Below are 26009 nucleotides of genomic sequence, written 5' to 3' on the forward strand. Positions count from 1 at the left end.
GATAAACTGATAAGCAATTAACATCTTACTCTGTCAGATTTCTGAATGTGGCAACTGGGCAAAAGCTGGAGATAAATACATAAATGATACGGAAGTGTCTCTTCAACAGAAAAGAAAGCAATTAAACAAAGTAAATAAAGGAACATCCCTTTATTCATCAACTATTTGACACCTCTAAGAAAAAAGAATGTCATCATGTGAGAAAGCTGAGAAAAATGTGAACACTCTATCCAAGAGGATACTAGAATTCAGTTAAAAGCAAAACTTAATAGTCTTTTCAGCAGTAGTTTGAGGTTGGTGAAACAGAACAGTAGCATTTTTGCATAAATTACCAACAAAACTCTATAGCAAGCCATTTGTGTTAAACATTTGCCTTTTAATTCCTTAGTAAAAGGGGAACATTTTTCATAATTGTAGAGAAGTATTTCAATCAGGAGAAATGGGACTCGGTACCTAGTGAACTAAGGCTATAGCATTGCATCATGCCATTCATGAAAATAAAGGTCCTGGTCATAAAAGCAAGATTTTTCAAAACAGGAAAAACATAAATCCTGCAGAAAATGATACCTTACTAGTTCTCCTCTCCCTAGGGAATGTATGTGCTTTTCTACTTGTAAAAAAACTAGTGGGACTTAGATAAGTGTAGTGAAGAAAACTATTACAGCAATCATACTCTACTATACTCTGCAAACTTTGGTTTAGAGAAGCAATCTCCTAAGTCTAAAGCCCTAAAATCTGTGTCATCACAAAAAAATTGTTTATTAATATATTTAGTATTTAGCCATCATAAAAAAATCTTGGATATATCTGTTTCAGGCAGATATCTAGCTTACAACTTGTACATTTACATTGTTTGACAAAGGCTGTGACAAGGAAAAATGAAAGAATCCCAGACTTAAGAAACAAAGCAGAAGCTAATTCCAGAGAGTCTTGTTACCACTCAACATCTACATCCTGGCTGCTCATAAAACACTGTCCCAGTTGTAGCCATGCAGCCTGCAACTCAGGCCACCTTTAGCTCTCTCCCAGGTACCATAGCTATCTCACAGTTTGTCTGTAAACTGCCTGTGGGTAATCTGTCAGGAAAAATCTCTCCCCGGGTGCTAAACCACCTAAAAGTTTGGAAAGGTAATGAATGCTTCAGCAGACTTAAGCAGAGCACCCTGTAGTGTTTTGCCATGAGCAGTACAATACTTGGAAACACTTTCTCATTGAGGTCAATATACTGAACATTGTCTCTGGTTTATCCAAGTGAAAGTAATGTAACTTTCCCTTCAGTTCTTACACCGTAACACTTCATACAAACAACAAATCTATTTTGTATTAAATAATTTTTACAAATTTTCACTAGAAACCCTACCTCAAAGGCTAGTATTTCCTTGTACTGTGCGGTATGACAGCAGAGAAAGATATGTTTTCTCTCCGAAGGAACTTACAAACTACGTATTAAAAAAGAGGCAGTAAATTCAGAGGGACAAGTCAGAGATGACTTGTGACAACATATCAACACAACAACATGACAGATAATTGGCTTCAGCTACATAATGCATAATCAATTTTCCTGATAAATCAACTGGAATGGGAAAAGGCAGACATCACAGCCACCTGCATTGACAAACAAACAGCAATCCCAGGGGAAAGCTCAATGATACACTTTCATAGAGTAGAATCTAGAGGTTGCTGAGTGTGTATTCTGTATTGTATGTGCTCTTCTTTGCTGCTTTGATTGCTACCTCTTCCTTTACAGAGTTGTGGACCAGCAACATAGGTCATACTCTTATGTCAAAATAACATTGTGAGTATAAACACAGAAAATACATTCCTCCTTTTCCTGATTAACAGTAAGGTCTTCTTTTCAGCAAAATGAAGCAGCTTTGAAAAGTGCATTAAACTGCAAGCAGGAAAGCAAGCAAACAATACAATGGCAGAGATATGAACAGTAACTGAAACTGATGGGAATAAAACTAAAATATGCAAACAGTATCTACTAGTGTTATAAGTGAAAAAAAAAACAAACAACCAACAAATATCAAAACCAAATGAATCCAGGATAAGAAATTTAACAAGACAGAAGTAACCTCCAGATTTCAGTAATCTTCTACAATGGACTGACATATCAATTAATTAAAAATATGTGTAACACTTAAGTAAAAGAATTGTATATTAAAATAGCAGTGAAGAATATAAGAACAAATATATTATTGCAAGGCACGTGAGCTTTCTGACCGCCATGAGAATTAGCCATGCCTGTTTGTGTTTACAGAGACCTGGGCCACTGCAGCACATTCTTCTACAGTCCACCAAGAGCTGTACGTGGAAACTTGATATACTTCTAAGGTAAAGGCAAAATCATATGCTCTGTCCAAACCTACACTACTTACACTTCCTCAGTCTTCAAAACAGGGTAACTACTGGCAAATTGCTCAGTATTGCTAGCTCAATAGACAGAGATAGATAGCTTAGTTGTTGTCTCATGAGAACTCCAAAATCTAAACCTGAGAGTTGCTTTGTGCGAGGGCTGGTTGTCCTGGGAATAAACTGTGCTGGGACCATTCTAGCAGTTTAGAGCTATGGATGATCATCTTCAGTCACAGGGAACCTCCATGGTGTAGCAGTGGCTTAAGAGTTAGGACTGTCCTTCACTACTGCAATGTTCCTGGAGACAGATTTAATGAAGACTAGGAATCCCTGCATCATGGGATAGAACAAGAAGAAGAAACTGTTCTGTGCTTCCCTTCCCTTTGAGTGCCTTCCAGGATAAGCAGCAATGTGCATTGATGCCAGATGCAGAGCTGTCTGTCTCCACAGCTTGTAATTCCCAAGTTGCAGTGGGAGATGTCCATGGCAGAATAAAAGACTGGCAGAGCAAAAAACTTAATCTGCAGATGGCTGTTTTAAAAACTGATTGATATTTAAGATTCAAGAAGTCCTGCAGCGGCTTCCAGTCCCTGGCTCTCTGACTGTGCTAGGAATTACTGAGTGTTTGCTATAGCATTGCCGCTTAATTTTCCTTCATGGTCCTGATCTTTGGCAAATGCTTCTGTTCAGACAAAATAAGTTCGTTTATACAATGTAAGAACAGAATATTTCAAGAGGAGACCAAGAAGAAGAGAGAATGGCATGCCTTCTGGGATACCTGTTGGACTAGCTAAATAATAAAAATACAGTTCACACATTTAGAGTTACCAGAGAGGAATTATGTCACAAGAAAACTTGTCTCCTTGTCCTGTAAGACATATTTTCTTTGCAGAAGTAACTAAAGCCATTGTGTGCTAAAACTGCCCTCAGGTATATGCCCCCTGAACAGCTGGTTCTGGAGTTAGAGGTTAAATGAGATCTTCTGTAACAGCTTGGTCTTCTTCTCAAAGGGATGTAAGAACAAGAAAATTAACAAGGATGTTATGCTGGCTTTGGGCAGGAGATCATAAGACCAGACTCTCTAACAAAGATCACATGTTAAATCTCAATTTGGAAATACTAAACAGATTCTGATCTCTTAGTCCTAATTTACCAACTTCATTTGGATTTGGGTTCTGGGTTAAAACAGGTGTAAATGTGTGAGAAAAAAAAAAGAGAAAATATTAATAGTGTGGCTGCACAACCTCATGACAGACTTTCCAGCTACAGTCCATGTAATTTACGACAAACCCTTGTTCCTTTAAATAGCCAGGCAGGTAATCCACATATTGATCAACTGGATCTAACAACAAGAAATACGTCTTGAAAAACTGCATCTTCTCAAAGATGCTGTTTAAACATATAGTTATCAATCAAAATTGATTACTTTCCAAGATAAGCATTGATGCTTATCCAATATTTTAAAATCAATTGAATTGAAGAAGTGGTTAGTTCTGTATCTGTTTTAGCTGCTTCAAGAGAAATATCAAAGACATTGTTTATGGAGCAAATAAAAATGTATTATGAAATTTGACGATGATATTTAAAAAAGAAAATTTTTTCAAAATTTGCAGTTCCTAATAAAGCTTCAGTAATAATACTTGCCAGAAAAAAAAGTGAAAAATACTTCTGAAATGAAATGGAAATGCGAAACTCCTTTTGTACAACTGCAAGAAGAAATAGATTTCCAGTGTAAGCTTAAGATAACATTTCATTAATTTTCTAATTATTTTGCAGCAAAATAGTAGAACAAAGAGACTCAGGACCAAATTTTCATCAGATGAAAATGAGCAAAATATATTTAAATCTATACTAAAGTACTTATATAATTCACCAGAAGAATTAGACCATGTTAAAGCTACTTCTATCACCTTTGAAATCCAGTAACACTTTCTTCACAGTGCACACAAGCTATTTTTATTTCTTTGATAATTTTGCAAAGTGGAAACAGTTCTGCTTCTACACTTATAATGTTGTCACATTCTTGCTTTCCTTCCCTCTCTCCGTGGTAGGGATCATGCTCTTTGAGGAAAGGCACAGAATGAGCTCATGACTAGAAGATATTAAGGACTTTTGAGAAGAAACCAGCCTCCCAGCACATGCTCCACTTCTAAGTCTAACTTGGCATCCATGCTTCAAAGTATCTTAACTGATACAATTCTCTCAAAATTAATCTATCTAGTCCTCAGATGCAGTACTACCTGATTCCATTAATCACGGCAAAAATTAAAAAATTATTAATAGTTTCTGATCCTCAATGGAGAATGTGACCACGGAAAGGACAGGAGAAATAAAATAAGGTTTATTCTTCAAAGATATTTTTCAAATTATTATTTCAAAAATGGAGAAACTAATTACTTTATGTAAAATTTATTATGATTTCTCACTATCTAGTTTTCAGACTTTAGTTAATACTACTTTCAGAACAGAAATTTAGGCAAAATCAGACTAATCCTGAGAAGTTCTTAAAAGTAAGATCTGAAAAGGATTTTTTTTCATTTTTACACAATTTGCATTATGTCTAATTGCAAGAAAAATAAGGCCATGAAGTAGCCCAATAAGTGTCAAAATCGAGAAGTCATGGTAGTAAAATTTATTCATTATTTGTCTGGGGAATAATCTATTCATATAGAAAAGAATGTATTTAAGACAGAGAAAGTTTTATATGCTTAGCAGATCACAGGATGCTTTGCTTGAAATATCTTTGTAAGGTTTCTTTCTTCTCACTTGTCCCAAAACATATTTCTTTTTGTTCTTTTTTTTCAATTGTTAAATATTTATCTTCTTTCCAATCATCTGCCTCTTCACACTTCTTCCTTACCCTATAATTATGCTCCACTCTGTAATTATGTCTTTTACTACATAAAATACAAGACAGGGAGCAATGGAATAAGAAGCCAGTTGATGCTAATAATTTGATATTGTTGGGTCTCTAAAACATCTAATCTGAAAGATGGACATATCTAGATGAAAAATTAATATTTTACATACATAAAACAGTAGATATAAGAAAGATCAAACAAAAAAACCTGATGGATGACAAACTTTCCTAAAGGTTTTTTTTCTTTTGATGGCTTTTTGTTTTGTTTTGGTTCAGTTTTTTCTGGAGTTTTTTGTGTGGGTTTTTTTTGTGTGTGTTTGTTTTATTTACCTAGATAAAAAGGCATCTACAATTTAATCAGAAAAATAAGAGAGTTGCAAAATTCATTGTATCACTACCCAGATAACTTTTAATAGGCTTACTAAATATGAATGAAAGAGCAATGGTGCGATTCAAAGGTCAAGTGAAATTCAAACTCTACAGGAGGATCATATTCCCACTTCTGTCTTTTTCCAAACATAAACTATATTGCAGCAGCATGAAAATGTAAATGCAACATTGAAAGACATGTTCCTCTTAATCAATTTCTTTTAATAGACTCATAGAAAATGAATATGTTGTATTTGAGATATAGTGTTTACAGTTCTAACAGTATAGACCTTCCCCCTGGCATTTCCTTTGCAAAACTGAAATCAAGTTTAATCCTTGCCTTAGTATTTGTCATGGTTTGAGCAGCCTCAAAATCCAATTCTTGATTCCTAGCCCCCCCTCCCACATCTCAACCCCATGTGAGATGGGTTTTCCAGACAAAAACACAAGACTCAATATGGGGGGGAAGGAATATATTACAATGACTGTACAAATAAATAAATACTATAATACACTGCATATAATCTTAACTCCATTTCTATCTCTACCATGACAATAATATTTACAATGGGCCAAATCTCTTCTCCCTCCAAATAAAAGTCCAGGAGAGAAGAAGAAGAAAAGACCCCTTCCAGTCTCTGAGCAGCAGGTCTCTCTAGGCAGCAAGCTCTTCTTCTCTTCCATGGAGCAGAAGCAGTTGCTGGCTCCCTGCCAGCATACACGAGGGAGGCCTCCAAGCCTCTCTCGGCCCCCGTCTCCAAACAAGGAGTCTTTCCGTGGGCTGCTTCACCCCAGACAAGGTTGCGTCACCACGGTCATATCACGAAGCACAGGGATCTTCATGACGGTCTGATATCCTCAGGGGAAATCAAGCCCCTGTGCAGAGCTCCCATGCTCTGACTCAAAGATGGCTGCCAGCTTCTCTGAAGCTGCAGCAGGGGGGCCAAGGTCACCCCCCCCACACACATTCCTTTGGCCGTCCTGGCTTAGCCCTCAGGAGGCCATGAGCTTCTTAGCTCCTCTCTGTAGTGCATACTGCACTCCAAGACTCTTCAAGTGAGTCCAATCATCCTCCTCTCTCTCAGAGGAGTCTCCAAGGGAGTTTGGGGGTTTTGGTTGTCCAGTTCTTACCCCAAAACTCTGTCTCTGTTGCTGGCTCTTTTCTCTTTTCTTCAGACAGCTCTCTGTCTGCCCCGGCTGCATACCAGCTTCTGCTGCTCCTTCAGTCCTTATCAGTTGGCTCTTTGCCACTGCTCTTTGGATGCAGCTGTTCTACTGCTGCTCCGTCTGCCGCTCCCAGCGTCTCCCACTGCTGCCTACAGGGGAGAAACTCCCCCAGCTCCTAGCCACAGGCACTCAGCCCAGCTAACACTGTTCCGAGTCCCTGGAGCCCCCCAACCGGGGGCTGTGGGGGGCAAAGCCCCCAAGGGGCTCCTCGTGGCCTCACCACAACATGGCCACCTCTTCTTCTAACAACAAGAACCACTGCTTCTCTTCCAGTCCAGAGAGATATGTTTATATTTTGCAGGAGCACTGATTGGGTCAAACCCCAGGGTCACCACCCCCTGGGGGTTGCCACTTTCCTAGTTTCAGGGGGAAAACCTGGCTCAAACCACTACAGTATTATATTCCATCATTATTTTATAAAGCATTTATGCATTTTCAAGCCAGTGACATCCTTGAGGCACTGAGGAAACTCGACCATAACCTTTGGTGTAAGCTTTTTCCTCTGATCTGTCACTTGCAATATCAGTATGCTTTCCAATTATTTTTAACTCCAATCTGCTCTAAGCATGAAACAAGTGCTTAAGTAATATTGACCTTTGAAATAATTCCTTTTCTTTCTCGGGGCATGTTTGTTTCTTCTTCTGGCAGACAACTATTAGCAATTTAATAAACCAGAACTATTGGCTGGGGAAACAATTACAACGAACTTTCTATTCACCACTCAAAATGTAATGTATTTGTATATATATATATAATTACAGTAAAAGGGTGTATTAGAAGAGTGCAAGAGGGTTATCTAGGTGCCAGTAGCAGGATTATTGTTGTCTATAAGCTGAATTCTTACCAAGTTGAGTGGTTGAAGTAGCAGGTTGAATAATTAAAATATTTAATTAAGTGCAATACATAGCTTGATGTGACATTGGATATTTCACTGACTTAGAACTAATCCATAAGTATAAGGAGTTCACAGGTATATTTGGTAATACAACCTCTATAAATTCCCAAAACCAAAGTGGAATGAATAATTTTCTCATTAGCATGTTAGATATGCCTTATATAGAGCATCGAATCTGGGCTGAACAGAGAATTAGAAGTAGAAATGTCCAGCATAACAAGTGTCACCCGTCATTCATAGTTTTATGTGTTGAAACTCAGGATAAATTATGAGGGGGCACCTCTGTCCCATTTTCATCCTCCATGAGACATCTTTCCTGTAAACTTGGCATCTGTCTTTTCAGTTGAAACTTCCTTCTCCACTCTTCTCATCCATCTCAGCTCATGTCCCTCCCCCAGAGCCACCAGTCCCTGTTCCCATTGGTGTCTCTCATCCTCCACCTGCTTCCAGACTCCATGCTAATGACTCATAATTATTTCCCCCCCTTCCAGTCCTTGGCTGTCCTTTTCAATTTAATTGTTAGTTTGTTCTAGTCTAGGAACTTTTCCCTTTTGCACAGGGACAGCTTCCTCCTCTGCCTTCCCTCGCTTCCAGCAAAGGTGTTACAAGAGCAAGAAAGAAAGCCTCCCAGCTTCACTAAGCAAAAGGTGTTCACCACAAACAGAGCATATTTCTAAATACAGAAATAAACTGAATCTGAGCTGATTTATTTTTTCACACACCCTGGGATGGATGATGTTCTTTTATTCTTTCAAAGGAATTTGCTAACTGCCTTTTGCCAAAAGAGTTATTTCACAGTCATTAAGTGCTGGTGGCTCGTCTGTATTCCTCTTTTCTGATACAAATGCAAATTCCAGAAGAGTAGTAAAGGAAAGTATTTAGACGCATCATTGCTCTCTACAAAACTATGCATTAAATCTCTGACAGGGAAAGATTTTGTTCCACCTGTTTTCTGGTGGTAGGGCTAAGGTTTTTCTCAATAATAATACAGAGGAAAAATGTTACCAAATAAATGAAAATCTGCTCTTCTCCCCAAAGCATAGTTCTTTCGAAATCTAGATCTTCTTCTGTGGCTTGAAAGCCTCCTTACAGAAGATGTGTCTCAGAAGCAGGGGGGGAAACCAAACAATCAAATAACCAACCAACAACAACAAAAAAAGCAGAAAACCAGTGGGGAATTCTAGAAGAAAACATAAGATATAGGTAAGTGCTTCTCAGGTCCTTTCTTGAAAGAACATGAAAACTGCTTTTAGATGTGGCATATGCAGAAGAGGGAGAAAGCCTCTGGTGATTAACTTTTCTTCATTTGGTCTTGCAGATGGTGGCTCAGAGAAAGAGGTCTGAAAGCTGGACATTTTCACCTCAACACTCAGCCCTGTTTGTAGCTCTATGTGTGTGAAGTATGCTCAGAGCACAGCTGTCTTGGGCAGTGCTGCCCCGGTGCTGGCGATGGGGGGCTGCACAGGCCCACAAACAGGCAAAGGAGGAGGGAAAGGGAATGAGAAATGCAGTGTGGACATCAGAGAAGGAAGAGGAGGAGGAAGTGGTGCTCCAGGCACTGGAGCAGCTGTCCACACTTCAGGCCACAGAAGACACCACATCACAGCAGAGAAACATAGGAGGAAAAACAAGCGTAAAGAGGAGCTATTATGGACTGCCCCTAATCCCCATTCCCCAGTCCCCTGTGCCACTCAGGGTGGGAGGCTGGAGGAGTTGGGAGTCAAGGAGTCAAGTTGAGTCTGAGAAAAACTGTGTGGGTGTTATTTTATTATTTTTTCTTTGTCTTTGTTTCTCACTGTCCAGATCTATTTTAATCAGAAATAAATTAAACTCACTTTCTCTAAGCCAAGTCTGCTTTGCCCACATGGTAACTCGTATGTGATCTCCCCATCTGTATCTTCACCTATGGGCTTGGTCATCCTATTTCCTCCCCTTGTCCTGGTGAAGAGGGGGAGTAAGGAAGCTGCTGGGTGGACTATGGCTGCTGGCCAAAGTCAGCCTGCAGCAATGACTAAGCCTCTCAGTGGGCCACTGAGAGAGGGGGCCTAGCTTCAGGGTCCTCGGTGTTTCACTCCAGTTGATCTGCTCAATAAAGCCGCCTAGTAACATATAGAGAACACAATCTAGACCTTTCATTGTGATATTGATGTACTGATTTTAACGTTTTTTCCTCTCCCAGGATGCAACAGATAAGCACCTATAAATCACCATGCTGTCATCGAAAGCAGAGCTACCCATATGGAATGGTGTCCATGCCCAGCACATATATAAAAATTAAAATTAAAAAGGTTCTAAACTTAGATATCATCTGTGAATTGTTTCTTGCAAATCCTTACAAGCACTACTACAGCTCCAGGTTCCTGATTTCCATTTTTCAATTTTCAGTCTCTCAAATCAATGCATTGGTCCTGTGTCAGTCCAAATGCCATGGGAAAGTGTTGGAATGCTTGCAAAGCTCTGCCAGGACGCTGATGCTGTGCACATAACAGCATTACCGTGAGTGAGCAGCCACATACTTGAGGACCAGGACACCACACTGTTGCCAAAGCTTACATTTGCCATTAATACATCTCCCCAGCTGAAAAACATTGCTGCTTTCTCTTTCTACCTCATGATTTAACGCTTAGCATAGCTGGCCAGGCAGCAGATCTGCCAGCTTGTTGCCTGTCACAAGGTCTGGAGCAGAGGCAGAAGTTTGAACTGCACAGCGAGATTTGCTGGCCCCGTGGCAGGGAAATGGGAAATGCAGGCCAAAACATTAGCGTCACACTGAAAATACAGGGCTGCACAGTCATTGGCAGTGAGAACAAATCCAAATTGCTTTTCACTTTGCAAATTTATTTGTGAATGAAGCAAATCCTGGAGACTTTGAACTATGGAGTTTGGGTAAAAGCTTGACAACGGAGAGAAATTTTTTCCTTTTACAGATATAAGTAAGACATCTGTGCCAAGAGTGTCTGATGCTTGAAAGGGTCAGGTGATCACATAAAATGGATTTGTAGCTTCAAGCAGTAGGTCACTGTCTGGTAAATCCCTGATTCCTATAAATATTGAAAAAGAGCTGAGGGAGTTGAGCTGAATGCTCATGGAGCTTTAGCAATCTGAGAAAGGTTAGAGGTTTGCAATTGTGTTTAGGCTTCTGACTTTTTCTTCCTACATGTAGTGAAATGTTCTGAGCATAGACAAAATTGTTTCTGCTTCAGAATAAAGGCATTTGGCTTAAATTTAAAGAAAAGACATGCACAGCTTATTCACATGAACAAACTTATGAAAATAATCAGGATTTAATCTTTTATATAAAAAAAATTAAATCATTGGAAGTACAGTTTCATTCTAATATAGGAGAAAAATAAATATACTGATATTTTAAGGCATCTGTATATTACCAAAGCTTTCTCTCTCTCCTCTCCTTACTGTAACCCTCCCAAAATACCTCTTGATGTAGTGTAAAGAATAAAGATAGGTGATGAATGAAAACCAGTAATTTTATAAGATGCTGCATAATTGCCGAGTTTGACAAAATATAAAAAAATGATGTTTTCCTGCAGAGCTCCTGTAGAAGATGTCTATAAATATGTTCTATAACTTGTCTAAAGCCATAAAATAATAAAAAATGTTAAAAATTTAAGCACATTAAGCTTAAATTTATGCTTATATGCTGGAATTCTAAAACCTAAACTCTAAAACTTCTGCCTAGCTCAATGAAGAATTCCTGAAGGTATCTATCTCTTTAGACAAAACAAATGTGGCTTTTCCATGAAAGAATAGTGTTATAGCTGATGGGGTATTGTGCTTGCACTTGATTAAAATTAAATAATTAGTTTTCTTTTTGGTTAAATGCAGTGAAGTATGTTTTCATTTATTATATAGCACAATTTTATTTTACAAAAACACATAAAAGTTCTATTTTAAATGAAGAAACACAGCATGTTTAATATCAGCCACCATTTTCTTTTGTATTTTGCTCTTTACATTTTCACTGTTGACTTTAAAGAGCTGTAAAGAAAACCAGTATTAATACTGCCATTTTTCAGAAGCTCAAGGTCATGCAGCCACAGCAACTGGATCTGCATACAAAGTTTCCTGTCTTTGTTGACCATTAGCTTGCACTGATCCCTGTCACCAAGCAATGGCATTGAGATATCAAAGTATCATAGACTGTTCTAATTGGCTCTATGTCCATCAATAATGTTCATCCAGGCATATTACAATGCACGTGTACTTTAGGTGTACATCTACAGATATTACTTCTTATCAAGAAAAGGTGTTTACGGAGTATATAGTACTTGTAGTGATTGTTTAAAGATCTATCTGTTAAAAATACAGATAGATAGATAGATAAATAGATAGACAGACAGATAGATAGATAGACAGACAGACAGACAGACAGATAGACAAAGTGAGTCATGATTTGGGATATATTGTGCAAGAGACAGCAAATGTAGCAGTTATTATCCCACTAAAAATACAGAAAAGAATAACCTGCAAAAGTGTATTATTATTGTATGTAATACCAATTTCTCCACTCAGCGTCTGCTGTGCAAAACACTTTATAACTATAAGAAACAAGAAACAAAAAGTTTATGTGGGAATGAAAGTAAGTTGAAGCCTATAATGGGGAAGGTGTAAACTTCACTAAGCAACAGTGTACAAATTAGATTTTTTCATATGTGGGAAACTGTCCACAAAATTGTACCTTGAAAATCGCCATAATATCTGGATTCTCAATTTTGAATACATAACAGTTTCTCCTTGAGTTTTAGCTTTATTGCAAGCCTTGCAGTGTATTTTCATAAAGCAAAATGACATACTATACACCCTTTATATTTTAAAACCTGTTTACATTTACTATTAATAACACTAAGAGGTGTTAGGCTTAATAAAGGATTTTTTAATATTTTAGACTGTATGTCTCATGAGCAATCTATGTTTTCTTTGCAGTTTTAGCATTTCAAATACTACTTCTAGGTGAGCACTTCCAGAAGTATATTTTAGGTTTGAGATTAAGAGCCAGAAAGGCCAAACCAAATGTACTGTGCCTTTTTGACTAAATAACTGAGTTTTATAGTTAATTACAACTGTATAATTAATGCCATGTAATTAAAATGCTGAACCAGTGCAATAGATACTAACTGAAAATTTTGTTCTTCTGAGGTCATCCTCCACAGTTATCACTTTCACAATAGGCAGAAGTACAAAGTTATGCAATTCACAGTAATTACAAGAAACTAGGAAACATTTCAGAATAATGTAGCCCAGTGATTGAAAATTCAGCATGTATTCAAATAGTTTGGCTGTAGATTTGGCAGTCTTAATGCCCATTATTAAAACTATGGTTTACACAAGTAATTGTGGTGTTGGAACTCAATGGAATACAATAAATTATTTAATTAATTTTGTTTCTGATCTGTGACAAATTGCATTAAGTTGTTCCTTTAGCAATTTTTTTATAATTAACATAAGGACAATGAATCATAATATAGAAGTATACTGAGGAAAAAGTCTAAGAGGAAGGGGTTTACTCAGTAATGAATAGCTACATAAACAGTTTCCAATCATCAGGAAACTAGGGAATTTAGGAATGGATAAAACACTTTGTAATTATTCACCAAGTTTTGGATGACTCTTTTCAATTACGCTGTTTCTCTAAACTGAAGCTGGATTTGCTTTTGCAATTGTTATTGTGCCCCAGGAAGATCTTGTGCCAAGAGAAGATGTACAAAGAACTTCCTTCCTTTCCTGTCCTCCCTGCAACACGCTTAGTGAAAGGCTGAGTGCAGATTTCCACTTCTTGCTCTTGCTCAAGGCTTTGTGCATTTGAATGACATGTAGATGTTGATAGGGATTATATCTCTCAACAGGATTCTTTTGTAGTTAACAGAATGTTTGGTCATTATTAATTATAAATTCAAAAATAATGGAATAATAGAATGGTTTGGGTTGGAAAGGATCTTAAAGATCATCCAGTTCGAACCCCCTGCCACAGGCAAGGGCACCTTCCACTAGACCAGATTGCTCAAAGTCCCATCCAGCTTGGCCTTGAACACTCCAGGGATGGGGTATCCACAACTTCTCTGGGCAACTTGTTCCAGTGCCCTAACAATCTGATAAAACTGAAAAGAAACTTGAGGAATTGAAGTATAAAAAATCATCTGCATACAATAAACTTCCATCAACAATTGTTTGGAAGTCCAAAACAGAACAATACAGATACTGTATCTCCTTATTGATATTTAAGAACTTGGTTGTTTGCACCTATTTATAAAGACAGCATCTAAAATTAAGGCCTCAAAACCACTTGACAAAGACTTTGCTTATAAGGAAATAGTAATGGCAAAAGCTTGTTTCAGACACTTCATAACTGAACTGTGCTATTTTCCCCTTTGGAAGGAAATAAACGGTAGTTTTAAACATGAAAGTTTTTATTTTTCGTGCATTTATACTAGAAGTGAGAACTAACATTTTTTATTAAAGAATTTAAGAACTCTTTTCAGATCATGGAGAGATTTCAGAGGGAAATATGAAAGCCTAGTCTTTTAACTGGATTGCAAGATTTTCCACTGTTACCTACACGGGAATTACATTTTTTTTCCAACTTTCAGCTTTGAAAATGCCTAGGTTAAGATATTCACTTAACCTACTGCTTAAGTTGAGAGAAAAAGACCCCTCAGTGACAATCCATCCAAGCTGTCTTAAGAGGGGATGATTCTTCAAATGGTGCACCTTATTTTCTTCGATGAAAATGGCTGCATCACAGCTCAATTGAACTCCAGGTTTTTAGGTGACTACAAATCAGGTGAGGTCAGTCTTGTCCTAAAAACCATCCTAATTTGGGAAAACAGGGTTTGTATTATATAATTTCAATCACCTACAAGCAAAGTATCTAAGCTAAGCTGGCTTTTTAGGTAATCTTTTTAGTCAACAGAGAAAGACTGATACCTTCAGAGAACAAAGAGGTGAGAGTGACTCTAGCTTACACTGTCTCTAGAGCAGAGACAAAAACATTAAATTTAACATTAGGACAGGAAAATCAGGAGACGGAGTTAGAAGAGCATTTAATGAGTTCTAAGTTTTATACCCTTTCTTGTTGAGATTGATACATTTCTTTCCAAGGAAATTTTATTCTGTTCTTTTAAGAAAGTATCTATTTATAACCTGTCTTAATGTACTTTCCAAAAAGAGAAAACAAACTTAAAGATCCCAAACAATTTTGAAGTAATAGCATGGACTTCTATAACTAAATAAAAATAGTGCATTTTTCCATGCTCAGCAATTGTGTCTATATTTTTCTTATTAATATTTTCCATTAAAAATGGTACTATTGAAGACTGGAATACTACAATTGCATTGGAGAATTTAAAGTCATGTTGAAAATCCAGAAGAGATTGGAGATTAATCATACATTGTGTATTGAGGAAGTATTTTTCCTTTCATAGGAAATAGAACACTGCAAATCATAGACAAAAATTTATAATATTGGTCTATTGAAGGAATTTATTCAGAACCATTCCACAATGATTCAGATAGTGAGATGCAGTATCTTCTAAGGATGCAGTATAAAGAATTTCTTTGTGTTCTCTTAAAAGCACAAACTTTCTAGAAAAAAGACCGGTTTAAGATGATGAATTTTTTTCACAGACATGGAGGACAAATTCCCTTCTTGCCAATAATAAATCACAGTATTTTATTCTTTTTGCTATTAGTTACTTTAACCAGATTGTGCTTATACTTTGATTATTTGCTATATCTTCAAAGAACTTATGATGATGGAAATATTTATCCAGAATTCCTTCTGCCAGTTCCCCTATAAAATATGATAATCTATAGCTGAAAAATAAATTATTAAACACATTACATGATAAAAAATAGGTTCTATAAAATAGTTTCTTTACTCTGTGGTACATCCCAATTTTCATTAATGTTTCCCCATTAATGTATAAGAGTTCAATTTTGGCCCAACAACTTTCCATTATCTGAATGGTTTTGGTAAAAAAAGGTAAATGACCTATTATACTACAAGTGAATAGTTTGCTTCTTTTGTTAACCAGATATAATTTTTATTCTGCCTTACATAAGCAATAGCAACTACTTTGTCCTTCTATTTTAAGTCATGGCACATATTTGTCTAAGCAAGAAAAATGAAATTCCTTCCTTCCAAATTTATTATTACACATCTTTGTATCAAAGCCCAATTTAAAACAAGGTTATGTAGAATAAATATAGCCTCTCATTGCTTTCCTCATTTTGTCTATTGCTGTTCTAGATTTCAACTGACAGGAGCATTGATCTGGCTGGGAAGCAAGGTAAATGCAGAAGGAACTATGAATATATTATAATTATCTTTATTTAGCTGCACCATCAAACTGCATAGAAAGAAATGACAGTAATTTTGTACTTTTGATAGGTTGAGACCTCACTTGTAGTACAATATTCATTGACCCTGAAATATATAATGTGAAGTAACCTCGAGATGCACAAGCTTCCGTGGGCAACAAAATATCAAACTCATGTAAGGAGGCTTCACATTTAAATTACACAAAAAACCAAGATATTTTGAACATACATTAGGGCAGGATATGGTCCTTTGAATGTTATTCTCAATGCTCGTACCAGCAGCAACCGTCATCTGAAAAAGGGGGCAACAGAGATTCTGCTGAATGTAACAGAATTTTGTACAGTGCTACAGAATATTTAAATTACACCATACCAACAGATGAATGTTATTAGCACTCAAACAAGCTGGTCTAAGAGAACACTAATGTGGCTCAACTGAAATTCACATAAAGAAATTGAAAGTATTGTTACATCTCCTGGCTCGTGAGGTACTGAGAACAACCAAATAGTAACTCACTTTGGCGTTCTGCACCACACTGACAGAAGTGGACTCTGAAGTACTGTCAAACAGTCAGATAAGTATGGAGAAATAATCATAGTTCCAATGGCTGACTTTAATCTCAGGTCTCTGCATAAAGAAAGACGATTACCTGTTTGTGAGGTTTAAAGAAAGTAGGATCTTCTCCCCCAAATTAAAACATCTTATGGAAAGACATCAAAGGAAATTAACTTATTATGTACAATTTACCTATTAAATTGATAATTTTTTCATGCTATCTCAGACTTCTTTGTTGCACTAAACAATCATAAGAGTGGAAAAATAGTAGGAAAGAAGCTATGTTAATTTAAAAATCTGGAAGTCCCTTCAGCTATCTGAAGAATGTATTTTAGCACTGAATGCTATTTTTCCTCTTTTTTATGGCTTGTTTGTTTATTTTTGCTGAGCCCAGCATACAACATTCTTCTTTAGAAAGACCTTATCTAGTAGGCAATCTGATCAGATGATATTTCTTCAGATTTCAACATTTACTTCAGAAGACATTAACAGCAGAAATTTTCAAGAAGTTGCAGATGTAAAAAACCAACAGTTCAAGACTAAACCTTTAAACAACTTCTTTCCATTGTTGAGAGCATATGTAACAATACATACAATGTTCATGCTAATTATAGTTGAGCTTTATCATTTCTCAAAGTAAATACTGACCTAAGCTTTACTTCTGTGACTGTTTACCAATTCAGTAGAGTAAATCTGGTATTTAGACCAGACAAAAAGACAGTATTTTTTTATTCAAGTATTTTTAATAGTACAACATAACATATGGAAAATACAACATATTGCAAGTGTTTTATAATGAATTTACCGTTATAATTTATGAGGAAGTTAAGCCTGACTGTATTATGTCTTACTTTTGCATTAAACAAAAATGTACACATTATTAATATATTTAACAACAGTAACAGGCATGGATCCATGTCCATCCATCTACAAACCACATATTTCCTATGATCTTCACATTGTCAGTTATAACAGTTTTTAAATATTTGAAAGTTTTAAACTCTCAATGTTTTAGAGGAAAATGATGCAATCAGTCACGTAAAAAAGAGTAAATTTTGAATTTTAAGCAAAATTCTCCATGTATGCTGACTTGCTTCTGTTAGATTTCTCTTCTTTAAAGTTACACCCTTAAATATTTAAAAATATTTTTATAATGATGCTTTTTATTGCTAGGGGGAGACAGTTCTTGGATTTTTGCTTGTTTGGTTCATTGGTTTTGGTTTTTTGGCTGTTTTTGTTTGTTTGTTTGTTTGTTTTTTGCTTTTTTTTTTTTTTTCTCCTTAAAGGAGATTTCATTTTACTTCACTTTGAAAAGAACATTTCCATGCAAGGCAACTTCATGGTTAGTTCATGTATCATGTTTAGATGTATCTCTAACACCACTGTTGCTCCAGAATTTTGTAAGGAAAATATAGCCTTTATAATGTCAGCATGGCACTGTTTTAAATAAACAATACTTCAGCACAAGAAAACACACTCACTATAAATTTTATCCGTATGTCTCATAGATGATGGTTTTTGATAATTTTGCACTTACATGTAAAAATGTAGATCTACTGTATACTTTTGACTGCTGCATCTGAGCTCTATTAATTGATTAATCTTTGCTGTCCATCACTGTTAATGGCAATATTCTCTGAATAACTTTAGGCTAAGTTTTCAAATTATCTTGCAAACACTATTCCCCTCTTTCCTCTTGTAAAATTGTGATTAAAGACCTAGTGACAAAAGGTATAAAATTAATTTTATGGAATTCAATTATACTGAAGTCTAATTAATTCAATTCTAGCAGCTGATAGGTTTAAAGTCCAGTATTTTGACTCTTCAGGCCTACTATGGGAACTTTACATATTTGAAAATGAGAAATCCCAGATATTTCAATGCTGTAAGGCTATCTCCTTATAGCTGTGATAATTTCCTATCCAACTGGACTTAAAAGACCTAAAGTGTCAAGTGTAAGAGAAGGTGAAAGAAAAATATTCAATAAAAAATAAAAAATTTGCACATTAATTTTAAAATTGTTTGTCTTCAAACTATGTATGTTGAGGTAAATACATTGTATTGTCCTGAAAATTTACTCGCAATCATTTCAGACACAAAATCTATGAAAGTTATGCAGTGTAAGTACTGCAGCAATTCCCATCTCACACACATTGATATAATATTTATTCCATTCAGGAATACACCTAATAGTACAGCATCAACTTAGTACTTTGTACGTTAGCAACTATAATCTATTAGAACTAATATTAATGAAGCTTTCTATTACAGTTTGGACTTTCTCCTTCAGAAAATGCATATGCGTTAAAGTTTATCAGAGGAGAAAACAAAGTTAACAGGGAAAGAAAATTCTGAAAATTAATCTCTAGAACATGCATATATTCTTGCCTGGGATGAGAGCTTCAGCTACTATTTACTATGAACCACATTAGGGAGAGGGGGCAGATCCTCAAAGCGTATCCTAACGATGGACTCAGAAATGTCTCCAGTCTCCTTTTCATCTCTTTGGGTTTCTACATAGAAAAGCCATGTGTGAAGCTGTGACACATCTGAAAACATTTTCAGAAAGTGCATTGCTTATGAAATTCCCTCTAGATGCATGCACAGCCAAACTACAACTGTTGGAGTTCCCAAGACTGCATCAGAAAGTAATTACAAATAATAGCCCACATATGCACCAAACTGACCTGCGTTTCACAACTACATGGAAATAGTGCCAAAGAACAAATGAGACTATAATTTCAAGTTTCTGTGGAAGCACCAAAAGTTTTAGTTAATTCTGTAAATTAACCTATGAGAATTAGGTGAAAATTCATGAGGTCTGACACTGATATTCCTGAGCTCACAACATATAGCAACTGCAGTTTTAACTGGTTAGTTACACTGGGCTTTCAAGTGATCTTGCTGTCCAGGTCACATGAAACAAGCCATATTTTCCTAAATGCCAACATCATTATAACCCAAACTTTCTTAGCAAGTCTCCAGTCAAAGCTCTGATAAGGCAGGAACTCCTGCCCTCAGTTATGACATGAGCAGTACAGCTCTAATTTCATGGCTACGTCAATAATAAGGACAGGGAATAAAAGTCAGGTTTTATATAGAATTGTATCAAAAGCTACTGAAAAATTCAAAGATATTCACTGAATAAATTTAATTTGTTGATACACTGAAGAAACTCAGAATCTTCCCCAGTTTTTTTTTACTTCTATAATTTAGGTTTCTGACAAGTGGAACCTACTTAATAGAAAATAATTATAATCCTGCTCTCAGGAAAAAAAAATCTCCCTCAGAGTAATATTTGTACATATATAGGCACACACACTATACATAAATTAATAATTACTATATGCTTCATGATGATAGTCCATAGAAATAAAGTAAAAAGAAGTAACAGAAACCACCCTCTACAGCCATTTATATCAACAGTAGCTCTCTGGTATGTACATTGACCTGTACACACTTAGCTTTGTCCATGGGAGCACTCCCACTGAAGTCCAGGGACCTACTTATCGCTGCAGAGTTAAATCTACATGTAAGAATTGCCAAGACCTATTCTTTAAAACCCAATATGTTTTTGCAGGATTCAAATTGTGTGAACAATTTCTATTGCATTTCTGTAGGCCTTGCTTGACATGACTTTAGAAGTTGTAAGCTGTAATGTTTATACTTATAGACTGTGTGAATATATGTAATGTTTATACTTGTTAGCTGTGTGTCTAATTATAAGGTTTGAGAACATAGTATGTTTTTAGCAAGAAAGCCTTGAGAAAGTACAGATAAAGGTACACCTGCAGATTTCAGAAAGCCCCTAATTATGAAGGCCTCTACATGCCAAGTATGATGTCAGGCTGCGTGGACAGAACATCAGGTCCAATGAACTGGAGACATGAGACACGTGTACAGACTGAGCTATCCAATCACATTGTTGTAAGCATGTGCCCAAAACAAACTAAACTGTATAAAAGTTGACTTATTTAAATAATAAATTGGACATTTTGCCTGATCATATTGGTTGTTTGCATGTGTTCCTGAGCTCTCTGCCCACAATATGTAGAAAGACAGACCTTGTAGTCTGTATGATAGACTTGCCACAGTACTGGTACGTGGCATAACAAGGTGAGATGATACCTCATTAAGTGAGCATTTTAAAGAGAAAATAAGATTCATATTTATCTGCTTACTTGTATCACACTGACTGAACTTTCTAATTATTCTTTGATTAATCCCTTTCAAAATATTTAAAGATGTGAATGCAGAAAATCACCATGGTTAAAATAAAATCTTATACTTACAGTATAAAATATTTACACTATTCTCATAGAAGAAATTTATTATAACGAATAAAGATTCAGAACAGTGATCACAGAAGCAGAGTTTGAGTTTATATAGCCATTAAAACATCTCAAGATCATGCCTTTCTGCTGTACTGAGGCACAGAAATAATTCAGACATGTATTCCATCTTTAAAAATTTAGTTAATAAAAAGAGCCTAGAAAGGAAGTATCTGAATAGTTCTTAGTCAAAAAAAGAAAATATTTCCTTGCCTAATTGTCCAAATTTCCTCCATGTAAAGTCTTTTCAGACTACAAGTTATGGTTTTTTATTACAAGTACAGAAAACAAAGAATCACAAAATCATCAGTGTTGGAAGAGGCCTCAAGATCATCTAGTCCAACCATCACCCCTAAATCATATACCCAAATGCCATATCCAGAGGTCTCTTAAGCACTTTCCAGAGATGGTGGCTCCACCACTCCCTGGGCAACTTATTCCAATGTCTAACCACTCTTTCAATAAAAAAAAATCTTTTAATATCTAATTAGAACCACTCCATGAATGGCAACCTAAGGCCATTTCCTCTTGTCCTTTCACTAGAGACATGACAGAAGAGACCAACTCCCACCTGGCTACAACCTCCTTTCAGGTAGTTGTAGAGAGCAATAAGGTTCCCCTCGAGCCTCCTTTTCTCCAGGCTAAACAACCCCAGCTCTCTCATCAGACTTGTGCTCCAGACCCAGCTTTGTTGCCCCTATTTGGAAATGCTCCAGCACCCTAATGTCTTTTTAGAAATTTGATATTTTGTAAAAATATGGAATTATATGAACATGTTGGAATGTTATACTGATTGGTTTTCAAACTAGGATTGTGGAAATCATGCTGACTACTCTTTTTTTCTGTCTAATGAAGCGTGAACAGTCTGACATTTATGTTCCAGGTTTAGTTCCAAGTCATTTTATTGATGACTAGCATTGAAAAGAAGAAAAGGAAGGAAGGAAGGAAGGAAGTTAAAGAGAATGAAAAAGAACAATAAAAGACAAGAAAATAACCAAAGACACAGTGTTTTATGCACTCCCTGAAATCCTGCTCCTATAATCAACCAGCTGCCAGACCTGCCCCCAGCCTACAATACTAATCTCTCTTCTCATCAAAGCTCAGGCTGTGGGGAAGGAAGATACTGCAGTTCACACATGCGTATATACTGCCCTGCAGTAAGACAAACATAGTTTAGGAAGGTGTGTTAAGACTGATGCTAAAATGTGCGCATTGTCCCTGGGGATCAGACCTGCTGACAGATCCAGGTTAGATAGGACCTGAGCACACCTGAGGATCCTATGCAGGTTTCAGAAATCTCATAGATCTTGTGTGAGAGAGAAATCTCAAAAACAGGACATGGATCGCAGGCACTGTCAGAGCTTTGTTAGGGGCAAAACTAAGTCAAAATTCTGAAAACATTCAATTAATCACACTTGCTCTAATTTGAAAACTTTGCATCCTATACTCTCATTCTTACTATATATGACTACAATCCCATGCCTAAATAATTTTCTACAGCAGCACACAGCTTTGATTGCCCCATAAAATCAGGTGAAGCCTATTCAGAATCTGTTCCTGTCCTAATCCTCAGATTTCTACATCGAGAAAAAAACAGGGCAGTGAATCATAGTTTTATTTGGTAGTAATGCGTATTTCCCTCATTTCCCTGAAGCCATGTGCCAGAACATCAAGTCTCCTTCAGACAGACAAGTTGCCCACTGATCACCTGGAAGTAGGATGAGGCAGAAGGAAGCATGCCCCCAGGTGAGTGCAGAATGCAGCACCTTCTTGCACTCCTGAGAGACATTCTGCTCTGCCCAGGCTGTAGAGGACTCTGAGACACAGTTATTCTGCATGAGTGTGAGCAAACAAAAAGTATTAACTGGTACCACTTTTATGACTATAACCTCATTCTACAAGCCCAGCAAATATGGCTAACATTGTTGCACATATAGTTTTCTCATAGTCCATCCTCTCAGAGAAAAACATGTACAGATACATAGATACCTGCAGTCTGCAAAGTGTTTTGGTAGAATTGTTCTTAGTTTGGTTGTTCCTTTTAAATGTTTATCCTTCAGGAGAAGACTGCTTAAAAAAATCAGCTTGCTCCTGAAGATAGAAGTGGGACAGGGATACGATAATGCTAATTCCTTGAGGATTTAATGCTACTCTGTTGGGCCAGCTTCCAAGCAATCTGTCTCACTGTACAGCATTTGCAGGTTTTGAACAGGTCAGGGCCATCAGATGCACTCCTGTTGTCTTACAGCAATTATTATTTAAAGCAATTTGTATTATAACTGCTATATTATAACTTTGCTAGGCACTGTGCAAGTATAGCTCTGAGAATATTTCTTCTATGAACAAAGGCAGAAGGGAACGTTTCATGTGTGTATAAAATAATGTATGCTTGGGATACATGTACATTAGTTGCATGCACTTTGCTGGTTTTATTTTGTTGGCTTTTCTGTGTGAGTATAGAAACCTAATTCACAGACTTCAGGAGTGGTATTTCTCTTTGCATTTAAAAAACACCCCATGTCTCCCCCAGTTTTTTGAGAGACCAAAAGACATCCAAATACCAAACAAGCATACAGCAGTGCAGTGATATATTTACAATTTACACACAATTTCAGGAACTGAGGCTGCTTATGATGCTGCCGGCATCAAAGACAAATTAACAAGATTTTGGGCTTTTTCTTGTCTGTTCATAATGCCTTGGGCAACACCCAGATGTCAGAAATCAGTTCAGCTTCACATTAATGTAATCTGAAAAATGAGCAGTGGCAGATGCAGGCAGCAAAACTACACCTGGAAATACAGCCCAAAGGTGGAGGATATCAGTGCAGAGGAGGTGGAGGCACTTATGCTGAAAAAAAGAAGAAGTTGTAAGTGAGGAAGACGCAAACCAAAAGCTTGTCTTTTACTATCCTCTGAAAGAATCCAAAAATTAGTGTATCTATGGGATTGAAAAGTAAGTATTATTTACATTAAACCTTACATATAGATTCGCCTCTTTGTACTGCACCAGGGAAGGGAAACATCCACAGAGCCCAAGGAGTTAAGAAAACCCAAATGTAAAAAATCTACACAAGCAAAATACAAACCCAAAGTTCATCTGTTGTTAAGGAAACTTCCCTATCTGACCATCCAGGAGCCATTCCGTACCACATTTGCACCACCTGAGCTGGGACTGAAGTTCCTTCACAGCTACACACCCCACACTCACAGTCAGACCAGGTTTCCTTACAAGCTTGACTCCAGGTTTCCCATAGTAGAGTCTCAGACATACAGATCCTTCGAATTACTTAATCTTGGTGCAATAACAAAATAACAAAATAACAATCTGAGCTGGATGCCTTTGAGGAGGGACCCTGAACAAAGAAAACCCTGGGCTTTTATACCTCACAGTCCAAGTGTGCAGAAGTCTCTCTCTTCCTCCTGAGTCTCTGACTCCTGCTGTGTCTCTGAGTCTCTGGTCCCCTTGTAGGGCCACAAATCCCTGTGCCCTTATGCATGGGGTCAGCAGTTTGCTGCCCCTTCCTGGGGCTCTGACCATCCAGAGCTCTGCCTGCATCTTACACTGCAGCTTCACAATGAGCTACCTGCACTGAATGTATTCCTCAACACTATCTTAGAATCAAATGCACATAAAACTTGTTATTCCTCTCCAGGAATAGTTCAAATGTAGATTTCTACATTTGATAACTTGGCTAAGTGGGAGAGGGAGACTAGCCAGTCTTTCCACGAAAGCTTTCATGAAAAACAGTATTAAGAAGAGCACGTTCAAAAATGAAATTAAATTCTAATTGTAAAGGGAAGAACTGAAACAATTTTGATTTAAATTAAGCATAAAACTTTGCAAATGAAGACTAGCAGACTGAGGATTGTGTGTCTTTATGTATTAAACCAGCAGGTTTATCCAAAAAAGCTTTTTAAAACTCTTTTAAAAAGCTTTTAAAACTGTCGTTTTTGACACTGGTTTATAAGTCAATACCCCACCGACTGAAAGCCTGAATCTAAAATGCTCCAAGAAAAATATAAGCTTTGGGAATTTTTGTTTTAAGTTGTTTATTTTCTCAATATGTAATATTCCCTTCTGCTACATGAAGCATAAATCAGACCAAATTTCCTAACAGAATGCATAGGAGCAGTTATGTCTTTTTAATGAAAATAAACAGAAATTGATGTTGAAAATCAGTTGAAAATAATGACAAAGGTGCTTGAACTTGTGTGCATCAGGAAACTTGAAGAAAAGGAGCAAGACGGGCACGTCCACAAGCCTGGTTTCTTTGCTGTGCTGCTACTAGTCCCTGATGCTGCAGCAAGAAATAACCAAAGAATGGTCCAGGGAAGAAAAGGTTTCCTTATGCCTATGATCTTGTTTCTCTGCATACCTAGCCAAGCAACAAGATTTTCAAGTGTAACAATGATTATCATGCCTGTGTAAAAGTGAGATGACAGCACAGCTTAAAACACTAAATTCAAGAGCACACACTTCACTGACTACAATGAAAAGAAATATAATAAAAAGAGTCAAACATTAGCCTGGCAACACTGACTCAAACAGCCAAAAATTTAACAACAAAGTATCACTGGATAAATATTGGCTATATTTTTTTCTGTCTCACACACACAGCAACATGAAAGACTGCAGATCCAGACAAAAGCAAGCTTTTTGAGTACATCATAACTACAGATACAGACAAATGCATATATAAAAAATACAGAACCTAGTTTGCAAAACAAAGGTATTTTATTGATTAGTGTAAAAATCCAAACTTAAACCATGAGGATCTGACAACAACAGTAACAACATTTTTAATTTTAATAAAATAGAATTTGTTTAACATTATCTTGAGGCTAAAACAAAGAATACAACTTTTCAATGTTTATTTTACATCATATCATCACAGAAAATTTGGCAACTGTATCAACCTAGTTAATTGTCATATGACTTCATCTATATGTAATGTGTAGTTCAAGTATTAACTTCATAATCTAGAAAATGTTCATAAAACATAGCTAGAAAGGGAGAAGAAAGATATGAGCTAGTAGCTACCTGAAGAATTCACATAAAACACATGTACATATGTTTTA

The 26009-nt window shown here is 36.6% G+C and overlaps 1 protein-coding gene across 16 annotated transcripts in view; it reads right to left on the reverse strand.

Moving 5' to 3' along the window:
* Positions 1–26009, reverse strand: part of PPFIA2 (PTPRF interacting protein alpha 2) — a 342104-nt gene that overhangs the window by 144534 nt on the left and 171561 nt on the right. For 8 of the 16 annotated variants that reach the window (XM_027679792.1, XM_027679790.1, XM_027679788.1 and 5 more), the window contains one exon: positions 16273–16335. The exons of the other annotated variants lie outside the window; for them this stretch is intronic. In XM_027679792.1, the coding sequence (XP_027535593.1) occupies positions 16273–16335 (63 nt within the window). The remainder of the gene's footprint in view (positions 1–16272; positions 16336–26009) is intronic. 16 annotated transcript variants of the gene reach the window in all.

Source organism: Neopelma chrysocephalum, unplaced genomic scaffold (genome assembly GCF_003984885.1).
Source record: "Neopelma chrysocephalum unplaced genomic scaffold, ASM398488v2 Primary Assembly neopelma1_59, whole genome shotgun sequence".
Lineage (NCBI taxonomy): Eukaryota > Metazoa > Chordata > Aves > Passeriformes > Pipridae > Neopelma > Neopelma chrysocephalum.